The sequence below is a fragment of the Bos grunniens genome, chromosome X (genome assembly GCF_055505025.1).
Source record: "Bos grunniens cultivar Pamir isolate PY7600 chromosome X, Bosgru_T2T1.0, whole genome shotgun sequence".
In the NCBI taxonomy this organism is placed as follows: Eukaryota; Metazoa; Chordata; class Mammalia; order Artiodactyla; family Bovidae; genus Bos; species Bos grunniens.
Window position 1 is genome coordinate 126,588,509 of NC_141194.1, and position 25,205 is coordinate 126,613,713.

The 25,205-nt window shown below is 49.5% G+C and overlaps 1 protein-coding gene and 1 pseudogene across 1 annotated transcript in view; both read right to left on the reverse strand.

The window, feature by feature from the left end:
• LOC147341337 (zinc finger protein 75D-like) overlaps positions 1–24,210 on the reverse strand; it is a 35,064-nt gene extending 10,854 nt beyond the window's left edge. Inside the window, exons 1-2 of the mRNA XM_086389190.1 lie at positions 24,122–24,210; positions 681–1,204 (exon numbers count right to left, since the gene is read on the reverse strand). Of these exons, the coding sequence (XP_086245316.1) occupies positions 681–1,204; positions 24,122–24,143 (546 nt within the window). The 5' untranslated portion in view covers positions 24,144–24,210. The remainder of the gene's footprint in view (positions 1–680; positions 1,205–24,121) is intronic.
• Positions 24,211–24,333: 123 nt separating this feature from the next.
• On the reverse strand, positions 24,334–24,828 carry LOC147341338 (small integral membrane protein 10-like protein 2A; annotated as a pseudogene).
• Positions 24,829–25,205: the final 377 nt, after the last annotated feature.

Genomic DNA, 25,205 nt, shown 5'->3' on the forward strand with positions numbered 1-25,205 from the left:
TGTATAAGACACTTGTGCTCCTCAAGGCGGGGCTCTCAAGGACAAGTAGGCTGCCATCGCCCCAGGGCAGACCTGGTTACCCACTCACCAGCAAGGCCAAGGCAAAGCAATGAAGGCAGGCCATGGAGATGCTTTTCTCCTGGCCCTGCGATGTGTGTTCCCAGCCCAGAGAGCACCACCCCTCAGCATTCAGATTTTCTCCATTTTACTGTTAGCTTTTTTCTTCTTTCTGATCCTTGTTTCCCTTTTCTCTTTCCATTTCCTCTCTTTCTTTGCAGTCTCCCCAGAAAGGTTTGATTTATACTTTGGCTGCTACCCTCTCCTGCCTTTGACCTTTAAAACCCTGCATTTGGAGGTTTTTTCCTCCCTTCCTAGCATTTTCTTGCCTTTTATTTCTTGGCTGCTAGGTCCTATCTCCTTGGCCATGCTAGGCCAGGCCCACCACCTTCAATTCACCCTGGCCCTAAAGAGGGCAAAATGCATTTCTTTTTCTAAGGCCAGGAAAAGACTCTCAGGAACTCCCCAACCTGGAAGCTGTCAGTGCAAGCCTGTGATTTCAGATTGCACTTAGTTATTCTAAAGGAACAACAGAAGAGTGACTTAATCCATCTCATTCTCCAATTATTGACCCCACTTTCACCCTCTTTCACAGTGTACATGTAAGGAATCTTTCTGCTCACCTCATTGCTTATTCCACCAGATTCTCTCTGAAAGCGGTCTACCAGGGCCACAGCCTCTTTGACGTTCTGTGGATGATACTTCTGCACCCAGTTCTGGATATGACTGGGCAGAACGTCCAGGAACTGCTCCAGCACCAGCAATTCCAAGATTTGCTCTTTTGAGTGGATCTCTGGCCTCAGCCACTGAGAGCATAATTCCTGCAGTTGGCTGACAGCCTCATACGGTCCAGGTGTGTCATGGTAACAGAAGCTCCGGAAGTGCTGGCGAGCACTCTCAGGATGAAGACTGCCCATCTGTGGGCTGGATTTCTTACTCTTATTGGAACTCTCTTTCACAGACCTCTTAGTCCCCTGTAAAACCTCCACATGTGGGTACAAGCATGCAGGCGCCTTCACAGGGCTCATCATTATTTGCTCTGGGAACAGCTTTTCTTCTATTTGTGACATCCTCCTGGGCCACCTGATAACTGAGGCCTTGTCAGCTTTGGTACAAAACCAATGAGTGGATCTTCTCCCCAAGGGCACTGAGAGAGGGGAGGAAAAAAAAAGTACACGTCAAGAAGAAAGCCACATGACGCACATTTACTTACTTATCAGAGAAGAAGAACAGAAAGTTATCAGAAAAGGAGGAACAGAAGTAACCGTTCTGCCTCCTCTTTAAAATTAACTGCCACTCGTGAAGGCTCAAGACTCAGGACATGTTTTCAACCTTTCCTCTGTTACCCAACTTTGAAACAAATATACAACTCTGGAAAGAGAAATGCTAGTTCATCACTTTTTCTTTAAGGTTGAGGGATGAAAAAACTTACATGCATTTGCTAAAAGGAGCTTTGATGTTATCCAATACTTAATCTGTGCACTTCCTGTCCCACCTTTATAAATGGGGGTATTTGACTTTCTCTACATTTTAATAGATCATTCCAGTTTCTTATCCTCAGTGAGATGAGGGACAACTGCTCTGTCCCTTCATCTTCTTATGCAGACTGATTCCTTTGCTTCATGGAACATCTAGATTATCTTTTTCAGCATATTAATACTTGAAGGGAAACTGAAACACTCAGATCAGAAAAAAATTAGAGAAAAAGTAACCTTATTCCTTTCAGCAAGTTTCGCCCACTAAGCTATTAGATGGCATTAACACTGCTTCTTTGGCACCTCCTGGGAACACATTTGAATGTCACTGTGCCCCTTGTTCACAGAACACAATGGCACCCCACTCCAGTACTCTTGCCTGGAGAATCCCAGGCAGGGGGGAGCCTGGTGGGCTGCCGTCCATGGGGTCCCACAGAGTCGGACACGACTGAAACGACTTAGCAGCAGCAGCAGCAGCAGCAGCAGCAGGAGCCCCTTTCTACCTGTGTATGAAATTTTCTGCTCACTTAACTAGAAAAACTGACAGCTCCATTTGTTTCCAAGATATCCAAACGTCACACTCTTAAAACACACACACACACACACACACACACACACACACAAACGGAGAAACAGGGACGATTAAGGATCTTTGGAAACAAGAAAGGTCCTAGAAAAGGTAACCCTTGTCTTGACTTGACATTTCCTCAGGGTCATAAGAGATTTTTAAGCAAGGCTGACGATGGCCTTGAGAGTCTGATTTTCTCAGAGGTGACCCAAGAGAAACAACAACAAGGCTCTTTCAAGGAAGCCACAGGTGTTCAAAGGAATGGCTCCAGAAGTACAGGGACACTTCCTGCATTTCTCTGTCAGCAGAAACTAATGTCTTGGAGGCTGAAATGACCTCTTTCTCGGAGCTTCCCTGCTAGCTCAGTTCCGCCTGCAATGCAGGAGACCCCAGTTCGATTCCTAGGCCGGGAAGATCTGCTGGAGAAGGGACAGGCTACCCACTCCAGTATTCTTGGGACTTCCCCCTTGTGGCTCCGGTGGTAAAGAATCCGCCCACAATGTGGGAGACCTAGGTTCGACCCCTGGGTTGGGAAGATCCCCTGGAGGCGGGAAACGCTACAGTTTCCCCAGTGTTCTGGCCTGGAGAATTCCACGGACTGCATTCGCAGAGAGTTGGACACAACTGCGCGACTTTCAAATTCACCAGTAATATGCTCATAAGCCAGCAGAAACGGGCAAGTTTCGCTGGGTGCCCTGGTAGGCCTTTCCGCCCTACGGCCCACCTCCACCTTCTGGGTCCAAAGTACCAAAAGCTCTCCACACAACAGCAGCCTCCAAGGCTACTTCAGCAGCAACCCTGGGGTTTGTTTCCACACGGTGTCCAGAAGTTTGCTTCCGGAGGTTAGATATGACTGTAGGTGCCGGCCTGAGTACCGGCCTCCTCGAGAACAGGTATCGCCGGGTCTCAGACCCACCCGCCGCCCAGCAAAGAAGCCACAGCGACATCGAAAAGGCCGCCCGCCCCGGCTAACTTCCGCCCTTCCCCCCACCCCCGCTGGCTCGTGAGGTATCTCTAAGGGCATGGCTCGGGATTTCTCGAGGCTCTCCTGACCAAACCCCCAAGGAAAATCAGCTTCTCGATTACCTCCACCCAGCTCTGGCTTCCGTGGACGCCAATTCCCTCTTCCTGGGCTCGGCTATCAAGTCACCACACCTCACGCCGTCGCGGGGAGGCAGGCAGGTCCGGGTTCCCGCGCCCCCGGGGGCGGTGCCGGGAAGGCGCGAGGCCCCGGGCGCGCGCGGACCTTGCGAGTTCAGTCACCGGCGTGACCCCTCTAGCGCCTCGAGACCGTACCCCGGCTCGCCATTCTGGGGTCTCGTGCTGTGGGCCGGGCGCCCACCGGAAACGAAAGGATGGCTTCCGGTGGCTGCGTGATAGCCACGCCCATCACCCCCCCCCTCTCCTCTGCCCCCCAAACCTGCGTAGGCGCGCACACGCGAGTCAGGAAGCGTCCCGCACGTCCGCCCCATCCTGGGGTCAGCCCCGGATGCAGGAAAAAAGGACAGTTCATGTCACCGAGTCTCGGGCTCCCGGGAGTCCTGGCGGCGCCGCGAAGGAGGTTGTCTCCTGCGAGCGTCCGCGATCTCGGACCCCCCGACTTGCCGCGTGTCTTGCGTCCAGATTACTGCCGAATCGCGTTCCAACAGCCGGGGGCCTTTTCTCCCAGGAAGTTCGCCTGGCTAGGACCCCTATCTCCGAAAGTCATCACTAGGATTGTCCCGGGGACTCGAGTTAAGAGGCTTTTGGTCCTCCTGGCCAGACCCCTCGCTGGATCAGGAGCAGCAGTCCCTGATATTTTAAAAATCCTTTTCTGGTTTGCAGGCACGTGCTTCCCAACTATTATTGTTTATTCTTGATGCTGCTGCTGCTGCTGTGGCCGCCGCCGCCAAGTCGCTTGAGTCGTGTCCGACTCCGTGCGACCCCATGGACGGCAGCCCACCAGGCTCCCCCGGTCCCTGGGAGTCTCCAGGCAAGAACACTGGAGTGGGTTGCCATTTTCTTCTCCAATGCATGCAAGTGAAAAGTGAAAGTGAAGTCGCTCAGTCGTGTCCGACCCTCAGCGACCCCACGGACTGCAGCCTTCCAGGCTCCTCCGTCCATGGGATTTTCCAGGCAAGAGTACTGGAGTGGGGTGCCACGGCCTTCTCCGTTATTCTTGTTAGCTAGGTTTGAACCTCGTGGTGTCCCTTCCGTTTATATTTCTCTTTGACGTATAAAGAAATTCAGATACAGGACTTGGCGTCCGCAGAGTCACGTGGATTACAGGTGGCAGATTTTAGACCAATTGTAGGTCTCCTGTTGTCACACCCCATGCTTTTGCTACTGTATTATGCATCCCTGAAGAACAGGACTCTTGTTTCATCTTACACGTCCTGTACTGCTTAGCATAGTTCTTTGGAGAAGGCATCTTTCTAAGAACCCGGATATCTCATGTTGTCAGTGTCTCCAAATTTTCATTGTTTACCTATTATTGAGCCATTTGGCGGAGAAGGCAATGGCACCCCACTCCAGTACTCTTGCCTGGAAAATCCTATGCTCAGAGGAGCCTGGTAGGCTGCAGTCCATGGGGTGGATAAGAGTCGGAGAAGTCTGTGCGACTTCACTTTCACTTTTCACTTTCATGTATTGGAGAAGGAAATGGCAACCCACTCCCGTATTCTTGCCTCGAGAATCCCAGGGACAGGGGAGCCTGGTGGGCTTCCGTCTATGGGGTCGCACAGATTCGGACACGACTGAAGCGACTTTTCAGCAGCAGAGCCATTTGGACAAAAGTTATCTATAAGACTCGAAGACAAGAAATTATGTGTAGCTCAGTTGTACACTGGAGATGAAACTGACCTTAGTGTGAAAAATCAGTGTGAGAAACTCCTCTGGCAAGGATACCAGAGATCTACATGCCAAGGAGGAAAATAAACAAGAGTGCCTGTTCTCCTTTTAACATGCAAACTAAGATTACACTCAGAAGATAAGGTTAACCCTTATTTGCAGAGCAAAGCTGCCCTAAAGTGTGAGAGGACACCGTGCATTATCTGTGATTGTAAAACTAGTAAACATGTTTGCTTCACCAAGGAGTCGTTTTCAGAATGATTCTTTCAAAGCTGTGTTCCTGACGTGAGGCCTTTTCAACCGAATGTTTTATGACAATGGAAGAAAAGTCAGAGCATTGTTGCTTCTGGATAATTCCAGGCTTACCTTTCAGCTGGGTCACTCACCAGTGAGGATGGTCAGATAAAGGCATTTTCTTTTTCCTCTTTTTTAAATAGTGAGATTTGTAAACCATGTGAAATTTAATATTAATCTGCTCGAAGTTATTCCTTATAATTGTCTTCAATAGAAATTAGATTATACAGTTAGCCATTTAGAATGAATATGGAAATAAGTATAATGATCTCTTCAGTTTTCCTTATAACCTACTATGGCTTAGATGCTTCAAAGAAAAGAAAAAAAATGGCTAGAGACTCCAGGAAGACAGGTTGTAATTCACTTAAATTTCGTTACATATTATTAATATGATTAGTGGTTTAAACATACATTGACCCGTTTTAAAACGTTCTTCCGTTATAAAACTCTGCATAATTAAAGGTTTATAGTTTACTTATAATTTAAATCCATAACGCCCAGATCCCTTCCATACTTATGTTTTGTCTAATATGTTTGAAACACTAAGTAAAAAAGAGAAACTATGAAAAAACTGGTTAAAAAGGATTTTCTTTCCTGTAAACACTTCAACTTTGAGTCACCCAAGGAATCAAGATGAGATCCTGAGCAGCAAACAACTTTATAGGTGGACGGAAGAATACTGGAGTGGGTTACCATGTCCTCTTCCAGGGGATCTTCTTGACCCAGGGATGGAACCCGTGTCTCTTACATCTCCTGCATTGGCAGATGGGTTCTTTACCACTAGTGAAAGCTTACCAGAAGGGGGGCTCAACTGGGGACTAGGTGAAGACCCCTGTTGGAATGCCTTTTTAGTGCCTAAGAGCAATTATATGGGCCTCCTCTTTGCTCCGGCATCAAGGGAAACATTCCAAGTAGGAGCAACATCAGTTTGGTGACATCATAAGATCTGTATGGGGGCTATTACAGCGGCTGCAGTGGGGAGAGGGTATATCCTTATGAGACTTACCATTCACATCAATTACCATCTTACCCAGACAGAACTGCATGCTCACTGGTTCCGGTTTTGTTCCCTGTGACTTCTGCACTGATGTTCTGCAGAACCATGCTGGTCACCCTAACTTTGCCTCACTCTACCAGGAACTGCCCAACACCCCACAATATCTGAACATGTATTGTGGCTCTCATGTGGTAGGCAAAAGGATCACTTCACATAGGAAGGTGTCAGATTACCTACCACCTTTCTTACCTTAACCAGGGGAGAACTTCAGTTCCGGCCTGGAGACCCCTCCCCCTGCCACCCACCACCTCTCATCAATGCCCAGATTACAGAGCCCAGAGTCCCACTCGGTATCTGGTGTGATGCACACCCAGAGCCATATGTTCATCCATCATGCTTGTAGTCATCACAAATAATAACATCTACAAGTGGGAGCTTTTTCAACATACATATCTTACTGAAAAACATAAGCATTTTACAAATGCTTCTGCCAGCTGGGTTTGTCTCCTCCAAAACACTTGGGAAAGGGCTTGCATGTATCTTTTCAAGCTAGCATTTTTCTTTTTCTTTTGTGATACGTACCCAGGAGTGGAATTGCTGGATCATATGGTAGCTCTATTTTTTTGTTTGTTTGTTTCTGAGGAACATCCGTATTGTTTTCCATAGTGGCTGCACCAATTACATTTCCACCAGTGGTGTAGGAAGATTCATATTTCTTCACATTTTTGTCAATACTTGTTACAGCTCTTCTTTTTCATAATGGCCATTCTAACAAGTGTGATGTGATATCACATTATCATTTTGATTTGCATTTCCCTGATGGTTAACAGCATAGTGCGTCTTTTTTTTCTATTTATTTTTAATTAAAAGATAATTGCTTTCCAGAATTTTGTTGTTTTCAGTCAAACCTCAAAATGAATCAGCCATAGGTATATATATATGTCCCCTACTTCTTGAACCTCCCTTCTATCTCCCTCCCCATCCCATCCCTCTACTCTAGGTTGTGGGTCTCAAACAGAGACCCTGTTTGATTTCCCTGAAACATATGGCAAATTCCCACTGCCTATCTATTTTACATATGGTAATTTAAGTTTCCATGTTACTCTCTCCATACATTTCACCCTCTTCTCCCCTCTCCCTGTGTCCATTAGTCTGTTCTCTATGTCTGTTTCTCCACTGCTGTCCTGCAAATAAATTGTTTGTTACCATCGTTCTAGATTTTGGGTATATGCATTCAGTTCAATCACTCAGTCGTGTCCGACTGTTTCCCAGCCCATGGACTGCAGCATGCCAGGCTTTCCTGTCCATCACCAACTCCCGGAGTTTACTCAAATTCATGTCCATTGAGTCAGTGATGCCATCCAACCATCTCATCCTCTGTCATCCCCTTCTCCTCCCGCCTTCAATCTTTCCCAGCATCAGGGTGTTTTCCAATGAGTCAGTTCTTTGCATCGGGTGGCCAAAGTATTGGAGTTTCAGCATCAGCATCAGTCAATGAATATTCAGGACTGACATCCTTTAGGATTGACTGGTTAGATCTCCTTCCAGTCCAAGAGACTCTGAAGAGTCTCCTCCAACACCACAGTTCAAAAGCATCAATTCTTCAGCGCTCAGCTTTCTTTATAGTCCAACTCTCACATCCATACATGACTACTGGAAAAACCATAGCTTTGACTAGATGGACCTTTGTTGGCAAAGTAATGTCTCTGATTTTTAACATGCTGTCTAGGTTGGTCATAGATTTTCTTCCATGGAGCAAGCGTCTTTTAATTTCATGGCTGCAATCACCATCTGCAGTGATTTTGGAGCCCAAGAAAATAAAGTCTGTCACTGTGTCCATTGTTTCCCCATCTATTTGCCATGAAGTGATGGGACCAGATGCCATGAGCTTAGTTTCCTGAATGTTGAGTTTTAAGCCACCTTTTTCTTTCTCCTCTTTCACTTCTACGAAGAGGCTCTTTAGTTCTTCCTCACTCTCTGCCATAAAGGTGGTGTCATCTGCATATCTGAGGTTATTGAGATTTCTCCCGGCAATCTTGATTCCAGCTTGTACTTCATCCAGCCTGGCATTTCTCATGATGTATTCTGCATAGAAGTTAAATAAGCAGGGTGACAAATAGAGCCTTGACATGCTCCTTTCCTGCTTTGGAACCAGTCTATTGTTCCATGTACAGTTCTAACTGTTGCTTCTTGACCTTGACCTTCTTGATATATGCATTAGTGTACGACATTTATTTTTCTCTTTCTACTTACTTCACTCTGATAGGCTCTAGTTTCATCCACCTCATTAGAACGGACTCAAATGCATTCCTTTTATGGCTGAGTAATATTCCATTGTGTATATGTACCACAACTTCTTTATCCATTCATCTGTCAATGGACATCTAGGTTGCTTCCATGTTCTAGCTATTGTAAATAGTGCTGCAATGCACAGTGGAGTACATGTGTCTTTTTCAATTTTGGTTTCCTCAGGGTATATGCCTCTGAGTGGGATTGCTTGGTCATACGGTGGTTTTATTCCTGGTTTTTTAAGTAATCTCCATACCATCTTCCATAGTGGCTGTATCAATTTACATTCCCACCAACAGCACAGGAGGGTTCCTTTTTCTCCAGGTTTATTGTTTGTAGACTTTTTGATGAGGGCCATTCTGACTAGTGTGAGGTGATATCTCATTGTAGTTTTGACTTGCATTTCTCTAATACTAAGTGATTTTGAGCATCTTCTCATGTACTTGTTAGCCATCTGTATGTCTTGGGAGAAATGTCTGTTTAGGTCTTCTCCCCACTTTTTGATTGGGTTGTTTGTTTTTCTGGTATTGAGTTGTATGAGCTGCTTATATATTTTGCAAATTAATCCTCTGTCAGTTGTTTCATTTGCTATTATTTTCTCCCATTCTGAGGGTTGTCTTTTCACCTTGTTTATAGTTTCCTTTGCTGTGCAAAAGCTTTTAAGTTTAATTAGGTCCCATTTGTTTACTCTTGTTTTTATTTCTATTACTCTAGGTGGTGGATCATAGAGGATCTTGCTTTGATTTATGTCATCAAGTGTTCTGCCTGTGTTTTCCTCTAAGAGTTTTATAGTTTCTGGTCTTACATGTATGTCTTTAATCCTTTTTGAGTTTATCTTTGTGTGTGGTGTTAGGAAGTGTTCTAATTTCATTCTGTACATGTAGCTGTCTAGTTTTCCCAGCACCACTTATTGAAGAGGCTATCTTTGCCCCATTGTATATTCTTACCTGCTTTGTCAAAAATAAGGTATGGATAGATGCATGAATTTATTTCTGGATCTTTTTCCATTGGTCTATATTTCTGTTTTTGTGCCAGTACCATGCTGTCTTGATGACTGTAGCTTTGTAGTATTATCTGAAGTCAGGAAGGGTGATTCCTCCAGCTCCATTCTTCTTTCCCAAGACCGCTTTGGCTATTCGGGGTCTTTTGTGTTTCCAAATGAATTGTGAAATTTTTGTTCTAGTTCTGTGAAAAATGCCATTGGTAATTCGATAGGGATCACATTGAATCTGTATATTGCTTCTGGTAGTATAGTCATTTTCACAATATTGATTCTTCCTACCCAGGAACATGGAATATCTCTCCACCTGTTTTTTTAATCTTTGATTTCTTTCATCAGTGACTTATAATTTTCTGTATACAGGATACAGTTCTTTTGTCTCCTCGGGTAGGTTTATTCCTATATATTTTATTCTTTTTGTTGCAATGGTGAATAGGATTCATTCCTTAATTTCTTTTCCTGATTTTTCATTGTTAGTGTAGAGGGATGCAAGTGATTTCTGTGTATTGATTTTGTATCCTGCAACATTGCTAAATTCACTGATTAGCTCTAGTAATTTTCTGATAGTATCTTTAAGGTTTTCTATGTATAGTATCATGTCATCTGCAAACAGTGAGAGCTTTACTTCTTCTTTTCCAGTCTGGATTCCTTTTATTTCTTTTTCTTCTCTGATTGCTGTAGCTAGGACTTCCAAAACTATGTTGAATAATAGTGGTGAGAGCATCTTTTAATGTACCTGTTGGCCATCTGGGCTTCCCTAGTGGCTCAGAAGTAAAGAATCTGCCTTCGATGTGAGAGACCTGGGTTTGATCCTTAGGATGGGATGATCCGCTGGAGAAGGGAATGGCAACCCACTCCAGTATTCTTGCCTGGAGAAGTCCATGGACAGAGAAGCCTGGCCAGCTACAGTCTATGGAGTCTGCAAAGAGTCAGACACAAGTGAGCGAGTAACACTGGTCATCTGTATGTCTTTGGGAAAATTTCTATTCGGATCCTCTGCCCAGTTTTAATGGCACTATTCACTTTTCTGCTCTTGAGTTGTATGAGGTTTTTACATATTCTATTTCTTCCTTCAGGTGATCTTCCCTACCCAGGGGTCAAATCTGGGTCTCCTGTGTTGCAGGCAGATTCTTTACCATCTGAGCCACCAGGGAAGTTCCCATATTTTTTTTTGGATATTAGCCCCTTATCAGATATATGACATGCAAGTATTTTGACCCATTTAATAGTTGCCTTTTCATTTCATTGATGGTTTCCTTTGCTGGGCAGAGGCCTTTTAGTTTAATATAGCCCTGCTTGCTTATTTTTTGCTTTTGTTCCTTTGATTTTGGTGTCAGAACCTCCTGACTTCTTCTGTGACCATGCATAGGAGCATACCAATCACTCTAATTCTGCCTTACCTTAGCAGGGTCAGGAGATTTCCTTAAACATTCTTATAGTCCTCAAATATGTATGTGTGGCCTTTGTGTTGTGGCCCAAAGGATAATTTCTTATAGGGATCTATTTATTTACCTACTCTCTTTCTTTCCTTAATGAATTGTTAAGCCTCAGAAATCACCAGTTACGCAGGGCAGCTTGAGAGACCTGGTATCTCACAGTGGGGCATTTAGTCATCTAGTATCAGGGAGGCAATGAAAAGATGAAGAGAGCATGCAGTTCCTCTAGTATGTGCCAGGAAGACTCTCATCTATTGGCTTGGCATAGGCTTCTTACAGCCACCTGATATGCCCTACAGCACCATCACACAGCACACCACATGGCCTAGTACACTCACTTGCATTGGCTGGAGTCACCTGCAAAAGTTTCTTTTCCTATAAGGCTGTGTATTGTTCATGGACCTAGAAACTGAAAACATTATTCCTGCATCGAGGATGTCTGAATTATCTTACAAGCCAATAAAATGGAGGAATACAACAGATCCAAAAATTGCTTATTTAGTGTTATTCGTAAGGCCTTCCAGTTCACCTTTGAAAGCAATTTCCTGCACGTACTCATATAGGGTTGATTTTGAATTAATTGCATGGTGGTAGGAAAGAGACGGAGAAGGCAATGGCACCTCACTCCAGTACTCTTGCCTGGAAAATCCCATGGACGGAGGAGCCTGGTAGGCTGCAGTCCATGGGGTCGCTGAGGGTCGGGCACAACTGAGCGACTTCACTTTCACTTTCCTGCATTGGAGAAGGAAATGGCAACCCACTCCAATGTTCTTGCCTGGAGAATCCCAGGGATGGGGGAGCCTGGTGGGCTGCCATCTGTGGGGTCACACAGAGTCTGACACGACTGAAGTGACTTAGCAGCAGCAGCAGGAAAGAGAAGGGGGCAGAGATCAATTCTGATTGTGTATGGGTTGATACTTATTGCTCATAGATGATGAGAACATGCAGTATCTCTATTATTTTTCAACTTCCATGTGTTTTGATCATTGTCATGAAGTTTGTGAAATGCAATCTGTTTGGCGAGAAGCTACAAATGCAGGCCCTGGTGCACATGAAGTGCTTTTTACCTCATTAGTCTCTGGAGAGCAAGAAAACAAACCTCACAGTGCACAATGTGCATCAGCGAGATGGGGTCAGAGGTGCTCTGGAGATGCAGTTTCATCCTAAACTTTGGGATTTGTTGAAAGATATTGAGAGAAGAATGGGATGGCTATATTTATGAACCATGTTATCTAGGAGAAGGAGGGTGAACTTGGCATTGGTTGGGGTGGGGCTGAAAACCTGGGAATGGGTAGACAGTGACAGGAAACTTGTAGAGAGTCAACAGCAACATAAGTTGTATCTAAACCAAAGCAAGGCTGATGGGGGATGGATTCAAGAAACTACAGGAAGTGGAGTCTTACTAACTGGATGCATGAGGGAGAAGGACACAGCCAGTAAAGAGATGACTCCTGATTTTGGAGTGGATGGTGGTGACACCACACAAGATAGGGAACAAAAAAAGAAAAGAAGGGTATTTTGGGTTTTTAGAAAAGACAAATTCAACTTGGAACAGTTGACTATGAACACTTGAGTGTGCCAAAAGCAGCTAGATCTCTGATGAGAATCTGCTTGGTTACCACTAAGGGTTGGTTCTTGATATTGCAGGGTAATGAACTCATTTTTGCAAGAGTCAAAAATTAAGATATACTCACCAGAGACTGATCTACAAGCTAGAATGCCAATCAGAACTACAGTGGGAACTATAATGGTCAGGGTAAAATACCAACACGAATTAGAAAGCAGAAAGTATTCTTGAGGGAAAGTGATGCCAGAACAGACGTATTTTAACTGGGGACCTCAGAAGCCCCAGGTGAAAAATAATAGTCTGCAGTTCCATAAATCTTCCAGAGGAAAACAATGTGGTTGACTTTGCAGGTTTAAGTCCTCTGTGGCATAAAAGGCTGAGCAAATCCGTATGCTCCATGGAGCACACAGGTGATGGAAAAGCATAGATAGGGATTGGTGGAGGCAGAGGGCAGAACCGAGGGAGGGCAGGAATCTAGCGGAGCTCTCAGCCTTCAGTTGCCCTCCCAGCGGCCCCACTCCCCGAACGCAGAAGGAGAGGCAGTAGTACCAACTGGCTTGCTCCTGTGGCTGCGGGAGGCCAAAGCTTCAGGTACACCAAAGAGACAGCAGGGGGAGGCTGTGAGGGGGTTTCAGCTGTAGGACACCCTGAAAGTCGCAGGGTGGCTTTGTCTTTCCCAAATCCAGGGAAGGTTGATGAATAGAATCCCTTCCATTTCCTGTGTTCTTTTTTCTTCCTTTGGATCTCGGCTACCCACTCTGTGCAGCTGAGGGCAAGCAGATGAGAACTGGGTGAAGGAGCTACAGATGAGGCGGAAGGAGTGAGTTGTTTCCGGATGGTGTGCAGTGGGGGCGCCCCCGCAGCCGGGTTCACACAGAAGTTGCCGCCCACCGAACCCGTCCCAGGACGAGCCAGGCCCTTACCCATGCTCGCGGCTGCACTGGACCCACGACAGTCGCCAGGTGGGTGCTACCCACGCCAATTTGACCAGTCACGAAGCTGCGGCTCAGAAATGCCGAGTGGCCTGCCCTGGTTAAGTGGTAGAGCTGCTGTGTCTAAATAGAGAGTTTATGCCCTTGACCCTGACGCGGTGCTGCGTTTTGACGTCCTGAGACTAAGCAGCTCTTCTGACCAGCTCAGAATCAAGCTGATCACTAACGAAGACGGGTCCCCATGGATAGACAGCTTCTGCGTGTCAGCCACCGTGCTCAGTGTCCACTGATTGATGTGATGTGAATTGCCAACACAACACCTCCAGGTTTTCTGATATAATTCAAAGAATCCACCAGTAGATGGCGCAGCTCCACTGGGTTTTCGAGTTATAGGAGGCTCTGCACACTCACGTTGACATATATTCCTCCCACTCCCTTCGTGTGTCCCAAGGCCTCTCTTCTCTTTCTTATCTTGCCCTTATCAAAACTGGCTGTGCACGGATGACTGTCCCTGTCGCTGAAGGCCTTGGCAACACAACACCTTTAGGGCTTTCTGATGTAGTTCAAGGGATCAACCAGCAGGTGGCGATGCTCCACTCAGAAATCGGAAGAATGTAATCGGTTCCTGCTGCTGCTGCTAAGTCGCTTCAGTCGTGTCCGACTCTGTGCGACCCCATAGATGGCAGCCCACCAGGCCCCGCCGTCCCTGGGATTCTCCAGGCAAGAACACTGGAGTGGGTTGCCATTTCCTCCTCCAATGCATGAAAGTGAAAAGTGAAAGTGAAGTTGCTCAGTCGTGTCCGACTCTTAGCGACCCCATGGACTGCAGCCTACCAGGCTCCTCCGTCCATGGGATTTTCCAGGCAAGAGTACTGGTGTGGGGTGCCATTGCGGTTCCTAAGTTATTTATTTTGGCTGTGCTGGGTCTTTTCTCTGGCTACAGCGAGCCAGGGCTACTCTTGGTTTCAGTACGTGGGCTTTTCATTGCCGTGGCTTCTCTTGTTTCGAAGCACAGGCTCTAGGGCCAGAAGGCTTCAACGGTTGTGGCTACCTGGCTTCGTTGCTCTGTGGCAAGTGGGATCTTCCTGGACCAGAGATGGAAGCCTTGTGCAGTGAACTGGCAGGATAATTCTCAACCACTGAACCATCAAGGGAGCACTGGAAGGTGAAATCTTAACTGCTGGATAACCAAGGAAGTCTCACAAGTCATGGATTTAGATGCAAGGACATATGACAGGGGCTTGGTTGCAGAAACAAGACATGAACTTGTCCCCTGGGACCAGAGGGGAATCTGCCACAGGGTGCAACTGATCAGAATCGTGCAGAAAAGCCTGAGCTGAAAGTCAGGAAACCTGGATGCTAATCTTGGCTCTGCCACCCATTAGTTTTGTGGTTTTGGGTACGTCACTGTACGTCCTTTTTCAGTTCATTTAAAATACAGTTTACTTATGTCAACCTCTCGACTCTCAAGATATCAGGGAGTAGTGCTTTTCAAACTCTAATGTGCACGGGAATCACCAGTTATTATGAAAGTGTAAGTCCTAATTCAATAGGCCTGTGGTGGAGGCCTCAGAGTGACAAGTTCCCAGGTGATACTGATGCTGCTGGTCCCTGGACCACACTTTGACTAGCAGGCAAGCGTCCACTACAGAAGTGGCTCAAGGGCGCTCACTGCTGGTGTGGAGGCCAGAGGCAGGACTCTAGTCACCAGCCCCTCCCCAGCTTCAGCAAGAGCAGCTTGTCTTTTGATGTCCTGAGACTGAGCAGCTCTTCTGACCAGCTCTGAATCGAGCTGATCACTAACAAAGATGGGGTCTTGTGTACAGACCACTTCCACGAGTCAGTCACCGTGCTCACTGTTCAGTGATTGATGTGTACTGGTTCACATGTTCCTCAGAGAACCATGGAATTACTCACCATCTCGCAGACGAAGTGAACGACAGAGAATCTGAATGTGCTCAGTCGCTCAGTCCTGTCTTACCCTTTATGACCCCCCATGGACCATAGCCCGCCAGGCTCCTCTGTCCTTGAAATTCTCCAGGCAAGAATGCTGGAGTGGGTAGCCATTCCCTTCTCCAGGGGATTTTCCTGACCCAGGGATCGAACCCGCCTCTCAAGCGGGTTTCAAGCAGATTCTTTACCACTCAGCCACCAGGGAAACCCAGAGAGTCTGAAGGACCTGGCCAAAGTGACTCCGCTCAAGAGTCTGGGTTCGAACCCAGCTAGTTTCCCCTCCCAAGTCTGCTCCAAGCACCACGTGCCTGGTGTATAAGAGGTAATGACAATTTCCAGTACTGCTGGTGTTCTGAAAAGTCCCTGGTGACTTAACGGGGGTACCCTGCATCCCAGATGTATTTGCAAATCTTGTGGTGTGCATAGAAATCTGAAGCACATGGTCAGTTCATAGATTCTTATTTGCTCAAGATCTTGCACCTCCTATAATTTGAAAACCTGTATATCTCGTCCTCACGGTTTGTTCATTACAGAAAGCAAATTCTGCCAAAACTTGGTGAAGGCTCCATGCTCCAGTCCAAGGCTGGCCAGAGCTGGTGGATCCCTTGAACTATATCAGAAAACCCTGTGGGTATTGTGTGACCAAGAACTTCATTGACAGAAACAGTCATGCATATACAGTCTGTTTTGTTTTTTAAATTGAAGTACAGCTGATATACAATATTATGTTAGTTTTAGGAGCACAGCAAAGTGATTCGGTTTTATATACGTATATTCTTTTTAAAATTTTTCTGAGTTATTAGAAAATAGTGAACATCGTTGCCTATGCTTTACAGTAAATCCTTGTTTATTTTATATATAGTAGTGTGTATATGGGAGAAGGCGATGGCATCCCACTCCAGTACTCTTGCCTGGAAAATCCCATGGACGGAGGAGCCTAGTAGGCTGCAGTCCATGGGGTCACGAAGAGTCGGACACGACTGAGCAACTTCGCTTTCACTTTTCACTTTCATGCATTGGAGGAGGAAATGGCAACCCACTCCAGTGTTCTTGCCTAGAGAATCCCAGGGACAGCGGGGCCTGGTGGGCTGCCATCTATGGGGTCGCACAGAGTCGGACACGACTGAAGTGACTTAGCAGCAGCAGCAGTGTGTATACGTTAATACCATACTCCTAATTTATCAAGTGTTTAATTTCAAAAATATACAAACAAATCAGTAAACTCAATATAAAAAAATGAAAAAAATGGGCAGAAAAGCTAAACAGACATTTCTAAAAAAAAGACATAGATGCTAAGGGGATGAGAAGAGAGGTCTTGGGGCACAGAAAGGGAGTGGGAGGAATGGTGCCAAGATGAGGTTGTAGAGCCTCTGCTTTAGCCATATGACTGGGATTCCCAGGGTGACAGAGACTGGCTTTCTGTTAAATTTGACCTTGCAGAAAGGGCGCCCGGCAAGGCAAGGTCAAACTGCAGTATTTCGCAGGTGGCATGTACGTGGAGATTTGCCATCATCATGAAGTCATAGAAAATGAGAAAACAGAAACATAGAGAAAATAGTCTACTGGTCTCAAAACATCAAAGAGAACTGAGAAGTTGCTTCCCTGGGGCCTGCACTACTGTGCCTGTAGGCCAGGAAACGGGTGCAGTGAGGCACGGTGCCATGCCCACATGCCCAGAGCTGGTGATCTGTGAGCTGGAACCCACCCGGCCTTTCATTCCTGGGCTGGGGCTCTGCCCTCTGTACTCCTGGGTGCAAAACCCTGTTGTAGAGAGAGGTAGGAAAAGCAGGATGGAGAACACTCCACGGGGTCTGGGTTAAGGATGTGCACAACATCTGAATAAAAAATGCTTTAAAAAGTGCTCCGATCTGCCGTGGTATTCACCTGGAAACAACTTTCGATAAGACTTTCCAAAAAAATTGCCTCGAGAACATCGATGGAATTACCTTCCAGTTGTATCTGGGGCATTCATTGGAATTCCTGCCACATGTGTCCTGACATTTCTTTTTAATCTGCACCATGTAAAAATGCAATCTTTGGCTGCCAGTCTCTGGGAACTGGGAAAGTCACCTATTGCCGGGGTCCAGCCCCGGCTGATCCAGGGTATTCGAAGGAGAGACGGCCTAGGCGACTATTTATAAGCTAATTAGAGATATAAAGAGTAATAGAATGAGCATAGCTCAGTCGGAAAATTCAGTGGAGAAAAGAGGCTGAGTAGCTTGGTTTACGCGGAAAATCAATATAACCGGTGACACCAGGTTAGCTCTGACCACGGAGGCCGCAGGCGCTCTCTCGAATAGCGGAAGGTGCCCCACCTTAGACACCTTCTCGAGTGGGTCTTAGAAGCCCAGGCAAATAAATGGTCGCAGAGGATATCCGCGCTCCAGATCGAGACTTCAGCCAGAAGTTAAAGGGAAGAATGACATGGGGAGACCAAGCGTTGGTGAGCAAGGCCCATAGCTTTATTTTCAACAGGGGTTTTTATACCCTAAGTTACACATAGAGGATAATAGGGGATGCAAAGTCAGCAGTTTTTGATCCTTATCAAAAACCAGGGTTTCTTTCCTGCAAATGTATCGTATACAAATGGTTTAGGTGATTTACATCATCTTCTGGCCAGAAGGCCTATTAACATTTTATGACTCTTGACAAGGACTTATCAACAAAGACTTATTTTCTCTAAGAGTAATTATTTTAAGGTTTGGCACCATCTTCCGAAGATAAAATTGCATTCCTATAGGGCGAATGTGTAATCGGTTTACAACAAAGGAAAGAGTTTATTACTTTAAGGGTCTAAAGTTACTAACACCAAGGCCACTACTTATTTTTTCTACATACCAACTATTAATTAATACATATCCAAGGATACAATTCAGGGGATGTGAAAACTTGGCAGCAGGCATTGACTCATCAATGAAATCTTTTACTAGTTTTATTCTGACAGTTTCTAACTCTCTGAGAGGCTCTAAGCTATTTGAATATCTTAAGCTTCCCGTGCCTCTCGAGGCTGGGAGACTGTAAACAATCCTTTGCATAGCTGTAGGAGTCCGGGTAAACTTGTCAGGCGAGTTAGAGAGCCATCTGAGGGGTTTGGATTTAAACACTCCTAATTGCCCAGGAATTTTACTAATTGGAGCTGTAAGTTAACTCTTTGACAGAGAGAGCGAGATGGTGGTGGGGGACAGCCCCCCAGTAAAGTCAGAGGTGAGAGCACAAAGCAATAAAGTAGGCAGACTCTGGTTTTTTGGGGGTAGATGCTCAAGAATATCCGGGGGGACTCCTGAGGCTCGATCCCGCCTTTGCGTATACCGAGCCTCCTTCCTCATGACCTTTGTCACGAGTGGAATGCCTCACCGGCTCCCGGGAACCTATGGCTCTGCTGGTCCGGGTGGCCGGGCTGCTCTGAGTTAACCTTGGACCTGGAGCTGGCCATAGCAATGACACCCCAGATTACTTCCTGGGTACACAAGGGGTCGCATTCCTCCTGACTGAACCCTCCCATGAGCCCTGCACCTATTATGCTCTCACATGGTCTGTGTGGGCTCCTCTGTCTGGTCCATGGGTTCAGTGCTCAGGGCCTACTTTGGGGTCGGGCATGGAGAGGAGCCCAGGAAATATGTCTTGCCAAATGAGCGGCTCAGGGTCTCTGAAGAATCACCTTCCCTGAGGCCCTCTGGGTGCCACTGTGACCCCATTATCAGGGTGAATGTTAATGAGCTACAGGGGATGTGTGGCATAAATTGGGGTGTGGGAGGCAGGGGAAGGAGGGATTCCTGAGAAGACCTTGGATTTCTGGGTAAGGGATGTTGTGGGTGGATGAGCATGGCGGTTGCTGCAGATGGACCCTGTGGTGGCCACAGAGAGGGAGGGCTGTCATGGCAGCCACTGAGGGAAGCCTCGAGAAAGGCTTGGTGACCAGGCAAGGGAGAAGCTGGCCTGAGGTAGCCTTGGGGACTGCTCTGCAGAAGAGGCAGAGGCTCCCAGGTTCAGTCTGGTTCCCAGTGCTGAGGTGGAACATAGCCTCAAGATAATCAGGGGCTTCTGCCACTGTCAGCGGGGCAGTGGGGAGTGAGATTGTCTCTGAGTGCGCAGGGTTGGGGGGGGATACCCAGTGCCTTGGTGGGGAGCTGTGGCCCATGGAGGCCTACTGTTTGTGGAGGTTGGGAAAGTCGGTCATAGGCCCCAGGAGGCGCTCTGGCCAGAAGGGAAGCCCCACCATGCTGGCTTTCATGGGTAGGCACTGTCTGGGCATCTTCCTCCTGCCTGATTGGGTGTGGGGGGCAGCAGAAGGGCCAGAATGGGCCTCCCTGGAGGGGCTGGGCAAGTGGGTGCAGGGAGCTGAGAGCTGGACGGGGTGCAGGGTGCAGGCTCAGAAGCAGCCTCAGGCCCAGGAAAATCATGGGTGCCAAGAAGGAGACCCAGAGGCAGCGAGAACACTGGACCAGAAGCCACAGGCTGTGCCTGGGCCCAGATGCTGAGTCAGCCCTTAGCTCAGGGTGGTGGAAGTGAAAGAGCAGAGCAGGAGGTGACAGGAAAGACACAGCAGGAGAGGTCTGGCTGAGACCAGAGGCTGACGCTAAGGAGGGAGAGCAGACAATCATCTCTTGGGGGGGCCGAGGGTGCCCAGATAAGGGCTGGGGAGGCTGTGTGCTCTTCCTCCCTGCCTGGGTAGGTGAATGCAGGTGTGGAGGTGGGGTCTGAGCTGGATCCTGGTCTAAGGGTGGGCAGAGTCAGGAGGCAGACAGGGAGGATGGGGAGCAGAGAATGAGTCCCTCCAGTGGGGTGACAGGACCCTCAGGGAATGTCAGGGCCAGGCCTTAAGATCTGCCAGTAGCTCAGAGCCTTGGTCCTGTCGTGGGACTCTGCTTAAGCACAGGTCTCAGCCACCCCACGACCTGACATTTCTGTTTCTGTGCGCAGAAGAGGGCCCTACCTTCCTCCCTCTGAGGTGGGTGCTGTGCTTCTCTGCAGGCCTCCCTCCCACAGCCTCTGACCACCACCCCCGCTCCCTCTGCAGCAGTCTCGGAGTCCCCACCCCGGGCCCTGTGATGGGACAGCTTGAGTCTAAGGTGGAGGGAAGGGAAGCTGGTCTCTGGTCCCCAACGTTGATCTTCTTCAAACCTGGGCACCAACCTGGCTGCCAGGGAAGCGATGGGTCCCTGCCACCTGCTGCTGCAGAGAGGCCTCTGGGTGACACAAAATGATCTGCAGACGGCCCATTTCACCTCACCTACCCCAGCCCATCCTTGGGGTTCAACTGAATTAAGTGCTTTCTAACACCAGGCTTTAAAATAAAGAAAACACTTAGCTGTCTGGTTATTCAAATAGTTTGTGAATGGGACAAACTGGGACACTCGCTACATCTTAGGCCAGGCCTGTGCTGCTGACTTCTCATCATGGGAGCAGCGCTCCAAGTCAAGTCCTGTCTCAGAGCATCTTCTGAACAGGCCACCATCCCTGCCATGACCCTACCCACTTATAGCCCTCAGGATGCTCCCCTACCCCAGCTTCTGGCCACCAGAGTAGGGTGAGCTCACCCCTAGCCCCTCTCCTCCAAGGGGGCACCACACCAGAAACAAGAGGCCTCCAGTTTTCATTTTATTCAATTCAAAGAATATTTTTTATTAACTTAGACAGACACAAGATGTGACAACACTGGAAACAAGAACATTTCTCTGACCAGACTGCGCTGACTGGTGCAGAGTTCATCACACACAGAAAAGGAACAGTGGTCTTATTCAAGTCAGTGATTGTGTGTAAGCTCCACTGCCTGAAAACCAGACTGCAAATAAAGTGCAAAGAGAGCAGCAGGGGCCCAGTCGGGAGATGAGGAAGAGACGGGAGAGCAGAAGCAGCGAACGACTCAAGATCAAAATGGTAAGAAGAGCAGTGGCAGGAACACGTGCTGAGGACGTATCCCCGCCCCTCCCACGGCCAACATCTTTGGGGGCGGACAGCCCCAGCCAGAGCCCCACAAGGAGTGGGGATTCTCTGAAGGTGACGAGGGGTCTCTGAGCCCGGGGCCCCTGAATCTCCAACATACTTTCTCCACTTTGGGAAGCAGCCTCCCAGGGCCCAGGCAGCTCCAACAGAGCCACGAGCCCGGGAAGGACAGGGAGCCCGTCCTGCACTGCACACCAGCTAAACAGCTCTGCACCCTCTGCAGCGCATAGTCACTCGTGTGTACACAAGCAATCACACACTTGTGCACAGACACACACCCATTCACAAATGCACACTGACACGTGTATTCACACACACACACTCACATCCGCACATTCACACACAAACATCTGTGCATTCATGCATCTGTACTCATACCCACACACTCATCCACACACCCCCTCACACACTCACACACTCAAGCCCTCATGCATGTGCATACATACTCGCACATACATGCCCACACACACCCCACACTCACACATGCACTCAACATGTGCGCTCACACACCCATTCACACACAGGCACACACATATTAAGTAAAGACACTCCCTAGTGCCCTCCCCAGGTCCTCTCAGGCTGGCCCAGGAAGAGGCTGCAGCTGGGGATCCAGTCACCCAGAGGGTGAGATCCAAACTTGAAAAGGGCACATTTACGCATCAGCCCCAAGGAGGCCCCTGGTCCTCCGCTCCTCTCCTCCCCTGCAGCCCAAGTCACAGTCTCTCAGAACTCCAGGGATGCAGTCCAAAGGCTGGCAGTCTCCCGGAAGTGGTCCTGGAGGGACACAGTTGGGGTGGAGGAGGGGCCACCAGGACCAGGGGTTTCCAGGCAACTTGGCACAAGGGAGGAAGCCATCAGCGCCCTTCCATCTGTGGGAATCTGCGGGGGGCATGTGGTAGCCTGGGTGCAGCCTCAGGCCTCAGGGTGAGGCAGGCAGAGCTCTTCAGCCAGGCCCTGGGCGGCTGAGAAGGGCACATGGTGTGAGGCTCAGCCCCTCTGTCCCAGGGGCAACCAGGCTGCTGTGGTTCTTAGTCCCAGGAACTGAGGACCAGGACCGCAAGCAATCAGTGAGGGGGCAGATGTGGATGTGGGATGGGGGTGAGGGCCAGGGCCTCTCCTGGCTCCCCTCAGTGCCGCTCCTGGTGCACCAGTCAGCAGCACAGCCAGGACCGCTGCAGGCCCATCCAGAGCAGATGCTCCTGTGTGATCCTAGCAGGAGGGGCAGCCTGGAGACAGAGACATGGGGTCATGCGTGGGTCTCAGCTCCACCCCACCCACTTGTATCCCTTCCCTCCTATTACACTCGGCCCCAGGAGCCAGCCGACACCCCCACCCATACTGAGAGACCTGTGCCACTCAACACCAAGGAACCTCTGGTTAAGCCTTGCATGGGGCTTGGGTTGGGGTGGGGAGGCCTGACTGTGTGTGAATACCTTGCTCCCCAGGGGTTCAGGGACTCATCGCTCCTGTGACCATCTCAGCTTAGACTGTCCCCTGGTTCTTCCCTGTGACTTGCCATACACCCCACTTTCCCTGCCACGGGCCTTTCTCTCTAGGTCCCTTGGGAGCCTGTGCTCCCTTCCCCCATCCCACTGTGCCAGGTCTCCCAGAGACTGGGGGGCAGGTGGGGAATTCAGGCCCAGAGGCAGGTTCAGCTCCCCCACTTCTGATCTATGTGACAAGGGCAAATGTCTCCCTTCCCAGAGCCCAGCAGGTGGGGAGAACAGAGCTCCACCAGAGTGTCTCTAGCTCCATCCTTCCTCCCTCATGCCAGTACTGGATCACCAGGCCACCCCTCCCCGTGGGCTCTCCACCTGGAAGGCCCTGCCTCTCCTCGAGGGGTCAGGCCCTTCTCTCGTGCGCTCCCCAGGCAACTCTAGGGGCAGGGGTGCCCCAGGCAGGGATTTGATTCTCTTGACCACAGAGGGGGCAGTTCACCTTCTATAACACCAGTTCTTGCAAGAAAAACATGGGGACTTGAGAGTTTCCTCCTCACCCAAAGACGTCCCTGTCTCCCCAACTGTCGCCTACCCTACAAGCCTCTTCTCCATCTGCTCTCCCATCCCAGCCTGACAGCTGCCCTCCACTCAAGGAGACCCCCACTTTCCCAAATCCTTTGGGACACAGGGCCTGCTTGAGGCTGTCCAGGACTGGAGCAGCGCATTCTGTGGCACCAGGAGGGCACTGATAGGAGGTGGAGGGAGCGTGGCTGAGATGGGGCAGGGCTGGGAGGAACACGTATTTCCCTCTTCCCTGTCCCCTGATGCAAAGCTTTGGAGGGTGGAGAGGAGCAAGAGAGACAGCAGGAGCAGGCAGAGAGCAGTCCCAGAGACCTGCCAGGAGGAAGTCTTGTGAAGGGCTGAGAAAGAGACAGACCTGGGCTTGGGCCAAGAACACAACCATCCATCCAGGCTGCCTCTCGAGGGGTGGAGGACAAGGGGGCCAGCATCCGCTCTCTTCCAGGGCTTTCTGGGCCTCTCCTGGGCCATTTCCCTCTATTCCCCTGTGTTCAGGTGACACTACTGGGGCCGTGGGCCAAGGTGATGGGCTGACCCTCGGAGATGCCCAGGCAGCTGCCCCTCATCCCCATCTTGGATATATGACAAGGGAGTCCAGAGGGCCTGCATGCACCCTGCCTTGCCTGCTCTCGGCCAGGCAGCTTTCCAGGCTGGTTTCCTCAGGTCCCTTCCTCGTCTCCCCAAGCCACCCGGCAGCCTGGACATCTAGATGTCATGGCCACCACTTCTCTCCAGCCCGCAAGTCCAACCTCTGGCCTCCTACCTTTTCGGTCGGGGTCAGTCATTCATGTTCCTACTGAAGAATTTCTTCCTTCTGCTCCCTGCTTCGGCCAAAGTGAGGCAACAGGTCGGCTGCACTCAGATAATTTTCTCGAGTTCGATGCAAAGGGCCCGTTTTGAGAGTTTCAGTGCAGTTCGTCACCGGCCGCGAAGTGGCTGGCCAGAGCCGGGGCTCGGTGGTTGCGTCCTCCGCGGAGGTCTAGGGCCCGGAGGCCTGATCCGCTCCTTCCTCGTCCCCCGGAGCGTCCCGGCGGCCCCCGGCCCAGTGATCCTTCATGCTGATGCCCCTGCCGTCGCGGCCGGGCGGAGGTGGTAGCGGGCGTTCACTCGATCCTCACCTGCAGGCGCACGTTGAGCATCACCGAGGCCACGATGTAGAAATAGGGGAAGTTCCTGCGCAGACGCCAGGCCAGGTCGAAGAAGGCGATCAACGTGCGCGTGAGCCCCTTTCAGAAGGCACCGTAGGAGCCGCGGATCGCGGCTGAGCGCGCCAGCCGCACTGCTACGCCCGACAGGGCCGCTGCTGCCACCTCCGCAGACAGAGCCCCCGACGCCGCCATGGGCCCGGGCCGGCGCGGGCCCCGCGGACCGACCGCAGCACGAGCTGGCGGACAGGTGGACGCGAGGCCTGGAGCCGCTGGCCAACAGCAGTCGCGTCCCACCCCGCCCTGTTCCGCCGCGCCCCGCCTTCAGTCTCCCCTCAGGGGCTGGGCTCCCGATGACTCCTCCGCCACAGCCAAGGCCCCACCTGAGCTGCCTAGGGACAGCTCCGCCCCCTCGCCTGCACGCACCTTGGCAACCGCCTGCGCAGCTCCGCCCCTAGCATGGCCCTGCCCCTTGTCGGGTACCACAGAGCTGCTGCCAACGACTCAGCCCAAACCCTGGTACCTGCCCCTCCGAGAAGCCCCGCCTCCTCCCAGACTCCTAAGAGAGCCGGCGGGCCTGAAAGCTTTTTTTGTCAAGTGCTGCCCTCCTGGGATCCTTTTGCAGAATGCGCTATTCTGCAAGGAAGGCCCACCCGGAGCTCTTTATCCGTTTACACCATCCCCTTTCCCTCACTGTCTCCG